This window comes from Canis lupus, chromosome 16, assembly GCF_048164855.1.
Source record: "Canis lupus baileyi chromosome 16, mCanLup2.hap1, whole genome shotgun sequence".
NCBI lineage: Eukaryota > Metazoa > Chordata > Mammalia > Carnivora > Canidae > Canis > Canis lupus.
Window position 1 is genome coordinate 25,216,305 of NC_132853.1, and position 12,065 is coordinate 25,228,369.

A 12,065-nucleotide genomic window follows, 5' to 3' on the forward strand; every position below is an offset into this window, starting at 1 on the left:
CTGCCTGCTCCCTTGCGATGTATTCAATAAATTTATTTCTTCTCTGTTCTGCCTTGGGTGAATTCTTTCACCACCTGTGCCACTGGCTTCCACTAGATCATCACCCCATATTTGTTGCCCACATCTAACCAGGCAGAGAGACACTACAATTATGTGATAGAGATACTGGGTGGCTATTTCAGACTGAATGGCTAGGAAAGTCTCTTAGTATTTACACTGAGATCTAAATAGCAAGTATCCATCCTCATTAAGTTGCTAGAGGTGAGACAAGCATTCTAAGGAGAGGGAACAGCTAAGGCAAAAAGTCCTAAAGCCACTAAATAGCTTGGATGGTTCAAGGAACAGAAAGAAGGCCAGTGAGGCTTAAGTGTAGTGGGGAAGGGGAAAACTGTTATGAAATAATGTTAGACAAGCATTTAGGGACCAAAGAGATCATATAGGTTTTTTCTTTTTTTAAAAAAAAGATTTTATTTATTTATTCATGAGAGACACAGAGATATAGGCAGGGACGCAGGCAGAGGGAGAAGCACGCTCCCCACAGGGAGCCCGATGAAGGACTCAATCCCAGGACCCTGAGATTATGCCCTGAGCCGAAGGCAGATGCTCAACCACTGAGCCACCCAGGTGCCCCAATCATGTATGTTTTCATAAGGAGTTTGTATATTATTTTATTATTTTTTATTAAAGAATAATTGACATACAATATTGTATTAGTTTCAGGTGTACAACATAAGTGATCTGATATTTATACGCATTATGAAATGGTCACCATAAAAAAATCCAGCTACCATCTGTTACCATACAAAGTTATTAAAATATTATTGACCATATTCCCTGTGTTGTACATTGATTGCATCCCATGCCTTATTCATTTTAGAACTGGAATATTGTACCTCTTAATCCCCTTCATTTATTTTATCTATCTCTCCACTCCCCATACATATCATTTTAAATGTGATGGGAAGTCATGAAATGTAATGAGTAGCAGAATGACTTGATGTGATTTACGATTTTAAAAAGATCACAGGGCAGCCCTGGTGGCACAGCGGTTTGGTGCTGCCTGCAGCCTGGGTGTGATCCTGGAGACCCAGGATCAAGTCCCATGTCGGGCTCCCTGCATGGAGCCTGCTTCTCCCTCTGCCTGTGTCTCTGCCTCTCTCTCTCTCTCTCTCTCTCTGTGTCTATGAATAAATAAATAAAATCTTTAAAAAAAAAATAAAATAAAATAAAAAAATAAAAAGATCACAATACTAGCCAGTGAAAAAAGGACTGCTGAGGGCAAAGAGTGAGAGAAGAAAGACTTGTGGGGAGACTAATGTAGTGGTCCAAGTTAGGGGTAATAGTGGCTTGGACTGGGATGATAGGGGTAGGGGTAGTGTGAAGTGGTAGATTCAGTGTTGATTTTGGAGATTTTGTCAAAATATTTGCTGATGAATTAGAAAGATTGGAAATTGTTGGGAGGATGGAGTGGGGAGGAGAATGGAGGAAAGAGAATTTAAAAACTCCTAGTTTGGGGAAGCCCTGGTGGTGCAGTGGTTTGGCACTGCCTGCAGCCTGGGGTGTGATCCTGGAGACCCAGGATCGAGTCCCACGTCAGGCTCCCCGCATGGAATGGAGCCTGCTTCTCCCTCTGCCTATGTCTGTGCCTCTGTGTGTGTGTGTGTGTGTCTCTCATGAATAAATAAATATAATTTAAAAAAAATGAGAAGGGGTAGTTAGTCAAGGAGGTAGGAAGAAAACCAGGATGGTGTGGGTTTTTCTTTTAAGCCAAGTTTTTTTTTTTTTTTTTTTTAAGATTTATTTATTCATGAGAGAGAGAGAAAGAGAGAGAGAGAGAGAGAGGCAGAGGGAGAAGCAGACTCCCCAAGGAGCAAGGGAGCCCCATGCAGGACTCAATCCCAGGACCCTGGGATCACCACCTAAGCTGAAGGCAGACGCTTGACCTACTAAGCCACCCAACTGCCCCACCAAGAGAAGTTTTTAAAAAGAAGTGATGGTTTTACTTGCTACTAAGTTTCAAGAAAGAAACAGGGTTCTATTTGCTTCTTCATTTGGAGCAGTCAATAACAGAAAAGTCATCATTAGCTTTGGAAATAGAGAAGTCTGGTTATGTTACAAAAACAGTATTAAAAGAAAGATGGGAATGGTTGCTTGTTTGGAATAGGTTTAGAGGAAATGATGAGGTAGGAATTAGAAGTAGAATTTAGAGACAACTCTTTCAAAAAGGCTGCCTGTGAAGAGGAGTAGAGAAATGGGGTAATGGGGCATCTGGGTTGCTCAGTGGTTGAGCGGCTGCCTTGTGCTTAGGTCGTGATCTCAGGGTCCTGGGATCAAGTCCTGCATCAGGCTCCCCATAGGGAGCCTGCTTCTCTCCTCTGCCTATGTCTCTGCCTCTCTCTCTCTGTCTCTCATGAATAAATAAGTAAAAATCTTAAAAAAAGAAAAAAAAAAAAAGAAAAAGAAATGAGGTAGTGTAAGGGGTTAAGATAGTTTTTTGTTATTTTTATTTAAAATAGAAATCAGAACATGTCTGTGCACAGATGGAAATGACCTAGTAGAAAAGGAAAAAGTGATGAGGTACGAGCAAGAAAGGATAAATAGGCAAAAGCTCTGGGGGAGAGAAGAGAAAGGATCTGGAACACAAATGGAGGGTTTACCTAATTTAACAGTAGCAAGGGCACTTCATGAAGAGGGAAATTGGGAACTGAGAAGCTAGGGTATACTGAATGGGAAATGTGGTTAACATTTTGAAAAAGTGGCTGAGAAATGACAAAAATAGTGGAAGAAAGGAAGACAGTGAACATGAACAAATGAAGGAGTTTGTAGGGATCAGTAGTTGATGACATCTTGGTGTAGTAGCAGTTGACAATAACTTTAAAAGAGCTTGGGTTTTTGAAGGAGAGAGAAATGATTTGTAGGCAACATGAAAAGTAGGTTTGAAGATAACTGAAAAGTAGACAGTCTCCTCTACTTGGAAAGTTGCAAGAGAGGTAGTTTTGCTAGGTGATAAAACCAGTTTTCAGTTGGAACAGGAAGTTGATGGGAACATTTAGAGAAGAGGTGAAGAATAAAGGGGAAATGGTTGTTAACAGATGTTGAAATCTAAAGTGTGGAGTGAAAAGGTTAGAATGGTTGGTGAAAAGTAGACACTGAATCAGATTAATAGAAGTAGAGGGTAGCATGGAGATGCTAATCAGGGTAATGGTGTTGGACCTGGAGGCTACGGGTTGTGATTGAGTGAAAAGGATTATAAAGCATGATGGAATTATCTTTTTTTGTAATCTCTAGGGAGGGAATAAAGGTGGATTACACTGTTAAAATGAATAATACGGAGCTACACAAACCATTCTCTCTTGTAGGTCTTGTGGCATGGAGGCTACTGGATTAGGACTGCTAATTTTTCATTTAAGATTTTGCATTTTCAGTTATAAAATAGTCTACAGATATCCTTCTAGTGTTATGATTGTTAGGTTTTGATAACTGAATTATGATAATCCTTCAAAACAGGCTGGGACCTTTTTCCAAGTATTTTCACTCCGAAACTATCTGGTCTAGTGTTATTTTGGTGTAGGGGCTTATCTCTGACTACATTTATTTTCTACATAATTGTAGTTTTATGCAATTTAGATTTTCTACATCTTGAGCTGATTCGGTTATTCATTTTTTTTATTGGTACAAATAGTTTGACGATTTGTACTTGTGCCTCCCCCCCCCCCCTTTTTTTGGTGCCAATTGTTTGAACATTTTCCCTACTCCTATTTGTGTTAGTATCATTCCATTTGAGACTCTCAAAAGCCGTACAGGAAAGGGCACACAGGAGAACTGATGGTGAAGTGGCAAGAAAAGTGAACTTTAAACTGATTCACTGAAAGAAAGTTTGCTGCCGGGAACCTACTACCCTGCCTACTGAGGCTTCATTTGTGTAAATCCGTGCAAAGGTTTCAGTACCTAGACTACAAGTTACTGGGCGAAGGGGTGGGGAACATGATAACCAAACTGGTAGAGCACTGGAGCTCCTGGCAGTTCCCCTAAGCTATTTTCAAGGGATTACTTGAAGTGACACCACCAAAGGGGTAAAACGCTATACCCAGCCAGGGCTTGTAGGAAAAAGTACTGGGTTTAACAAAAGCGGAGACGATCTGTTTAACATTAGTTAAAATATAACCCTTTGTAAAGTCTCCGACGTACCTAGTTATGTGAAACAAGGCCGTTCAGCGGATGGTGGAAAGTTCCTAAGTTTCCTTAACAACACAAACTGGATTTGCCTGCCTCAAACTCCCAGTCGGGTACATCCCACCCAAATCCAGTTCAAGAGATCAACGCTTCTTCCAGCCTGCTCACAAACGACCTTCCAAAAGGGAGGTTTCCCGCCATTTCACTCCAAGGAATGGAAGGTGCCCCCCCCGCCCCCCGCCCCGCTCCTCTACGCTCGGGGGAGGCCCGAGCCTACGCGGCTATCCCCGTAGGCGAGCAGCGCAATGCCGAGGGCGGAGGGCTGCATCACGATCCCGGCGACCGAGCCAAAAAGGTGACAGCTCAAGTTGCTCGGTAAGTGCTCGGCAGGCGACGGAAACCCCCAAAGCGAAGGAGAGAAGCCCAGCCCGCGGCGCGCCGGCCCCGCGCCCGCGCCCGCGCCCGCGCCCGCGCAGGAGGCCGGAGGCCGGAGGCCGGCCGTTGCCGCGAGGAGCGAGGGTTTGGGGCGGAGGGCGGGCTCGCCGCAACTCGACTCCGGATTGGCCGGGCCCGGAGAGCCGAGTGACGACAGCCCGGGAGAACGTCTGATTTGTGTGGTGGGCGCGGGCAGGCGGGGAAGCGCACCGCGCAGGCGCAGCGGCTCGGCTCCTCTCGCCCTAGAGCTCCGGCCCAGCTCTCGCGGACAAGTCCCGACATCGCGCGCCCCCCTTCCGGGACCGCCCCCTCCCCCCTCTCGCCGTCGTCGAAGATAAACAATAGTTGGCCGGCGGGCGCTGAGTGCGTCTCCCGCCGCCGGATTCGGCGGGCTGCGTGGGACCGGCGGGATCCCAGCCAGCCGGCCATGGCGGGGCTGTACTCGCTGGGAGTGAGCGTCTTCTCCGACCAGGGCGGGAGGAAGTACATGGAGGACGTTACTCAGATCGTGGTGGAGCCCGAGCCGACGGCTGAAGAAAAGCCCTGGCCGCGGCGGTCGCTCTCGCAGCCGTCGCCTCCGCGGCCGTCCCCGCCGGCTCCCGCTGGCAGCGAAGTCCCGGGGAAAGGCCCAGCGGCCGCAGCCCGAGAGGCTCGCGACCCTCCCCCGGACGCCGCGGCCTCGCCAGCTCCCGGGCGCTGCTGCCGCCGCCGCTCCTCAGTGGCATTCTTCGCCGTGTGCGACGGGCACGGCGGGCGGGAGGCGGCACAGTTTGCCCGGGAGCATTTGTGGGGTTTCATCAAGAAGCAGAAGGGATTCACGTCGTCCGAGCCGGCGAAGGTTTGCGCTGCCATCCGCAAAGGCTTCCTCGCTTGTCACCTCGCCATGTGGAAGAAACTGGGTAAGTTCGCTGCTGGTTTGCCGCCCGCCTCTTTTTCGGGGCAGTGGAGGGCTCTTCTCGGAGCGCCGGCCCCCGCGTGGGCCCCCGGCTGCGGGAGCGCTACGAAGTGCCCAGTGGTAGAAGCGAAGTGTCCCCTCGGTCCGCTGGCGCTTTCCGGGGCGGAGAGCTGGGCGGAGTAACCTTGGGAGAGATGCGGATGGCCGCGTCCCGCGTCCCGCGTCCCGCATCCAGCAGCCGCCCCGCGCCGTCCTTCCACCCCCCCGGGATCCAGGGACGCGCGGTCCTCTCCCGGCTTCACTTTTGGTGGTAAGGCTGCGGATACATGTGTTTGAAACCTGGCGCCAGATTTTGGCCAAAAGACGAATTGGAAATGCGTAGCTACCTGGGCCACACGCAAAGGAAGCGGGGGGGGGGGGGGGACGGCAGAAATGAGAGTGCTTCCTTAGAATCTGTCATGATTTTGCTCTTGAAGGACTTGCCCCCGTCGGGTTGCCTCCTACGGCTGGTGTCAGCTCTCCATATTGACCCCAGGCGGCTGGTAGCTGAAGTGTACTAGAAACTAATTTAAGAAGATTAAATGTAGTCATCCAGCAACTTAGTCTTGGGAGGAATGCGGTTGTGTCGAGCATTAAAAAAAAAAAAAAAATGTGTTTAGGGTATTTATGTTTGTACTGCTTATGAACAACAAAAGCGAGGAATGCGCGTTGCTACCTCTTAAGCTGGCCCCACGTTAGGAGTGTGTGTTAACTTCTGGGGCTTTGTAAAAAGCACACTTTCTTTTGTGGTTGTCTTAGCTACTTGCTGTCAGATAGGTCTCACCAGTTACTGGTTAAAAGTTGTTAACTGCTCGTCACAGTAACAAGAGAAAAGAAGCTACGCCAAAAGGAAATAGTGTACTTTCTAAAAAATTCGTTGGAGTTGTAGTTTCATCTAAACTTCGGATGTTTTCCAAAGCATCCAGTGTTTCTGTACCCAGTAAATGTTATCGTACAGACTTATAACTGCTTATCCATTGCTCTGTATAAATGACAGGAGTCTTCTTTTAGAGACAAGATAATAACTGGTTTAGAAAAAAATCCTCTTGTTTATCGTAGCATAATGTTGCTTTATTTTCTGCAGAGGAACAGAGAAGAGGGTAAAGATTGGTCAAATAATGGAGATCTTTTCTTTTCTTCTTTTCTTTTCTTTTCTTTTCTTTTCTTTTCTTTTCTCTCTTCTCTTCTCTTCTCTTCTCTTCTCTTCTCTTCTCTTCTCTTCTCTTCTCTTCTCTTCTCTTCTCTTTTTTCTTTTCTTCTTTCTTTTCTTTCTTCCGTATTGTCATAGAGTTGTAGACCAGTTCCTTTCAAAGTCTGTTTTCTATTTGCCTGGCTTCCTGCCAAAAATTGTTTGATTGACTCATAGAACAACCAGTCTTCCTGTCAGAGGCGTTTCCCATCCAATCCCAGAGGCCCCTATTATTTGTTTTGTTTTTGTGTAGGCAGAGCAGAGCTGAAAGCACTGCAGTATATTCCAGAAATATGTCATTCCTTTGCCTGCAGGGCAACCGGCAGTGGACACCAAGATAACAAGATAGAGGAAGATTAGACACAAAGAACTATTTACAGGCCTGCTTATTTTGCAGTACTTTTGGAGCAGCATGAATTTACCATATACTTGAGTTAAAAGGATAAAGTATAAACCCTGTTACTTGAGCATTTTAATAAGGCAGGGACCATGCTGTCAGATGTGAATGTGTATATTTTTTTGACATACACATGCTTTTTGAGTCAAACTTGAACTCCTATGAGGCATGATTTAGAGCTTTGTATACCCAAACAAAAATTTAAGTTTGCTTTGTTCCACAGCTAAGGGTTGTACGCCATCCTCAAAACTCGAATTAAAAAAAAAAAAAAAAAAAGAAAGCAGTGCTGAGTACGTGAAAGTCTTGACATAAGAGATGGAGGTTTTTAAGAAAAATTGTGCTTCAGTCCCAAATTCATGAGTGGCTCCTCATTTTCTATAATATAAACAAACTCTGCAATTTATAATCCAAGCCCTTCCCATTACAATTTTAGACTCCCTGTTAATTTTATCTGTTAACATTTCTAACACATTAGTCTACTCACTTTTTTCCCAGGGCACATTGAAATATTCCATTTTCTTGAATTCTCCCCCAAAAAAGAATACTGAAAAACTCAATTTCTAAGTCAATGTGTTTTCTTCTGTGAAGACTTGGGTTTCTTTTGGAATATATATTTTTTTTCTTTTGGAATTAACCATCCTTTGTGTCTACTTTTGTAGTGCTCGTTAGATTATAGCAGTGCTTCTCAAACTTTTTGCTCTTAGAACCTTTTTTACTCTTAAATGATTGAGGACCCTGAAGAGCTTTTGTTTGTGTGGGCTACATCTGTCACATTAAAACTTAAAGAGAAATTAAAACTGAGGAAATGTAAAAATATTTATTACTATTAAAAATAAATTAAATATATGTTAATATATTTAAGTGAATATACTAGTCATAATTCATTATAACTATTCAATAAGCATTCATTATTAATGTGATTTAAATGAAAAGTCATTCTTCTGAAATACCTAAATAAATATTCTCATATCTGCTTCTGCACTCTGTTGTGCTGTGTTGTCTGGTTGAAGTATATAAAGAAGGCAGCCTCACATATATAGTAGGAAAAGGGAGGAATAGTTTGTAGTGTTTTCAGATAATTCTGGATATTGTATGCCAAAGTAATCATTTCTTATGGTTAGTAAAAAATGGAACCTGAAACCTTATCAAAGGCCTTTTTGTAGTTTTACATTAAAATGCATTGGTCTGTCTTGTACTTTTAAAAAGATTATTTATTTATTTGAGAGGGAAAGGGAGCACAAGCATGGGTGGGGGAGAGGGGGCAGAGGGAGAAGCAGACACCCCTCTTGAGCCTGATGCAGAGGTGGGTCCCAGGACCCTAGGATCATGACCTGAGTGGAAGGCAGATGCTTAACTGACTGAACCGCCCAGATGCCCCTGTCTTGCACTTTGAATCTTTTACTCGTGTAATTTATGACATGGTACATTAGTCGTTTTGAAAATAGCATTTCACTAAATTATGCAGATCTTCCAAATATTGACGTATTTTATTATGCAATATGAAAGCATTACATTTATCAATATTTCCCAATTAAGATTGGGAAGCTATCAAGTTTACTGTAGTGGATATAGATTTTCCAAAATGTAACTTTTTAAGCAGCAATTAGAAATTTATTACTGGCAACCAATATTAACAGTTGTTTTTCTTGAAGGGAAAGGCTCACTTTGTTTATTTTGAAGAAAAATGTATGCCAAGTGCCCAAATCTTATTAACATAGTTCATCAGTCTTCCAAGTAAAAATGATGGTCCATGAAAATTGGGGTTAGTTCATTTCATAACTTGCAGAGTCAGATGTACTGTTCCTTTAGATAGCCATAATATGTAACTGAAGCCTTTTGTACATACTTCCCTTTTTGTCATTCAGATCGTGAAAAGATGTGTATTCATGGGTGGAGGCTTAATGAAATTAATTTTTATTGCAACATCAAGGACATTCTTAAGTAAAACTGGTTTGCCTTTTTTTTTTTTTTTTTTTTTTAAACTATAAGTGGGTGGTTATGGAGAATACAGTGACAACTGTCTCAGTTTGGTGTCACTGCCTTGATTCTTGCTAAGGCACCAGCAGTTTTACCACTGTTTTTGAAACATCGTTGCAAATGTCAACACAGTGAAAAGGGGAAATAAACTCTTAGAATTATGAAAATAATTTTGGCTTTGTGAAATCCCTGTAAAGATCACACAGACCACTGTGAGATAAACATTATGTTTTATCTGCCTTTCAGGTAAATCCTGAGGTCTTTGGTTGGGTGGAAGTGTCTTATGTACTTGTAATTAACCTATTAGAGTAGATTCCTTGCTCAAAGTAGCTGCTAGTTTAGTGGAAGTTCTGTGGTTGAAATGAAAAACTGGTAAAATACATACAAGGTTTACTATTTTAGCCAATTTTTTTTTCATTTTAGCCAATTTTATGTGTACAATTCAGTGGTATTAAGTATATTCACAGTGGTGTGCACCCATCACCACTGTCCATTTTCAGAATTTGTTCATCCCCTATAGAAACTCTGTGACCATTAACTATAATTCCCCATTACTCTCTTTCCAAGCCCTTGGTAACCTCTGTTTTACATTGTGTCACTATGAATTTGCCTATTATAGGTACCTCCTATAAGTGGAATGCATACAATGTTTGTCCATTTGTGTCTTATTTCACTTGGCATAATGTCTTTAAGTTTCATCCAAATTACAGCATGTATCAGAATTTTTTCCTTTTTTTTTTTTAAAGATTTATTTATTTATTCATGAGAGACACACATACACATACACGGGGGAGGGGGGTGCAGAGAGGCAGAGACAAAGGAAGAGGGAGAAGCAGGCTCCCTGTAAGGGAGCTGGATTCAGGACTCGATCCCATATCCCAGGTTCATGACCTGAGCCAAAGGCAGATGCTCAACCACTGAGTTACCCAGGTCTCCCGAATTTTTTCCTTTTTAATGGTGAATAGTATTCTATCCTGTGTGTATATGACATTTTGTTTATCCATTCATCTGTTGATGGACATTTTGGGTTGTTTCCACCTTTTGGCTATTGTGAATAATGCTTCTGTGAACAGAGAGGTATGTAATTGACTCTGTTTTCAGTTCTTTTGGGTAGAAACCCTAGAAGTGGAATTAAAGTCCATTTTTTAAAGGGATTTATTATTTTTTATTTTTTAAGAATTTATTTATTTATTCATGAGAAACACAGAGAGAGGGAGAGGCAGAGAGACACAGGCAGAGAAAGCAGCAGGCTCCATTCAGGGAGCCTGACGTGGGACTCCATCCCGGGTCTCCAGGATCACACCCTGGGCTGAAGGCGGCGCTGAACTGCTAAGCCACCCAGGCTGCCCTAAGTCCGGTTTTTAAATGTTATTCTCTTATTTTCATTACTTCTTGATCTATCTCAAGTTGTAACATGCATCTAATATATGTATATTCACCTGTATGTTCTTGTGTTATGCTTGCCTTCTAAGATACCATGTTTTAAAGTTTGTGCTTTTTTAAGGTTTATTTATTTGAAGTAATGTTCTTTTTGCCTCTTTCTTTTGATAGTTCAAAGAAAGTAGTGAACAAATTGCAGTTTTAATTCTTCTGTATTGAACTATGATTTATTTACTCAATATTATCAAGAGAGCCACTGGAAAGATAACAGTATGCTGTTGCAGTAAATGTGATCTTTGATGTGATTGTGGGAAATTTACCACAGTTTTTATAGAGAAATATGATATACAGAATTTTTTTTTGGGGTACTAAGTGTTCCTTACTTCGCCTTAGTTTTGATTTTCAATATTATTAAGCAGTGTCAATATTTCAGAAATTGCTAGAGAGAGGGTATGTGCGTGGCATGCATATATTACTTTTGCTGGTATAAAATGATTCCAAAATAATAAAATGCAGGTAATTAATATATTAAAAAAAGATTTAAAAAATTTTCCTTTTTGGGATCCCTGGGTAGCGCAGCGGTTTGGCGCCTGCCTTTGGCCCAGGGCGTGATCCTGGAGACCCGGGATCGAATCCCACATCGGGCTCCCGGTGCATGGAGCCTGTTTCTCCCTCTGCCTATGTCTCTGCCTCTCTCTCTCTCTCTGTGTGACTATCATAAAAAAATAATAATAATAAAATAAAATAAAATTTTCCTTTTTTGGGATCCCTGCGTGGCTCAGCAGGTTTAGTGCCTGCCTTCAGCCCAGGGCATGATCCTGGAGTCCCAGGATCCAGTCCCATATCGGGCTCCCTGCATGGAGCCTGCTTTTCCCTCTGCCTGTGTCTCTGCCTCTCTTGCTCTCACTGTGTCTCTCATGAATAAATAAATAAAATCTTAAATTTTTTTCCCTTTTTTTGATTACATTTTTAATTTTAATTACAGTTTAGTTAAAGTGGAAATTTTGTTAACTTAGTTTGACTGAGGATCAGAGCACGTACTTTAAAGAATATGACCAAAGGAATTATGAAGGAACTGGTCTTATCCTAAATTGTTTTGGGGTAGCTTAAAACAACAGAAATTTATTCTCTCATGGTTCTGGAGGCCAGAAGTCTGACATCAAGGTAATAGCCTCCGTTTTAGAGGCTCTGAGGGAGAATCTGTTCCATGTTCTCTCCTAGCTTCTGGTGGCTGCCAGCAATCCTTGTCATTTCTTGGCTTGTAGATGTATTTTCCTATTCTCCACTGTCTTTATATCACCTCCTCTGTGTCTTTTCCCCTTCTCTTTTAAGGACACTTGTTTTTGGGTTTAGGGCCCACTATAATCCAGGATGATCTCTTAAGATCTTTAACCTAATTAGATCTGCAAAGACCCTTTTCCCAAATAAGGTCACATTCACAGGTTCTACGTGGACCTATCTTTCATGGGGGAGAAGGGACCATTCAACCCACTACAAGACAAGGATTTTTATATTATCTCAGATTATCTTCCTGCAAAATACTTATTCATTACAAGGGGGGAAAGATTAGTGGAGAAACC

At 42.6% G+C, this 12,065-nt stretch overlaps 1 protein-coding gene across 2 annotated transcripts in view; it reads left to right on the forward strand.

The window, feature by feature from the left end:
• Positions 1 to 4,832: 4,832 nt before the first annotated feature.
• PPM1D (protein phosphatase, Mg2+/Mn2+ dependent 1D) overlaps positions 4,833 to 12,065 on the forward strand; it is a 58,604-nt gene continuing 51,371 nt past the window's right edge. Inside the window, exon 1 of one of the 2 annotated variants that reach the window (XM_072779637.1) lies at positions 4,833 to 5,507. In XM_072779637.1, the coding sequence (XP_072635738.1) occupies positions 5,036 to 5,507 (472 nt within the window). In that variant the 5' untranslated portion in view covers positions 4,833 to 5,035. The remainder of the gene's footprint in view (positions 5,508 to 12,065) is intronic. The other variant, XM_072779636.1, reaches the window with a different exon arrangement.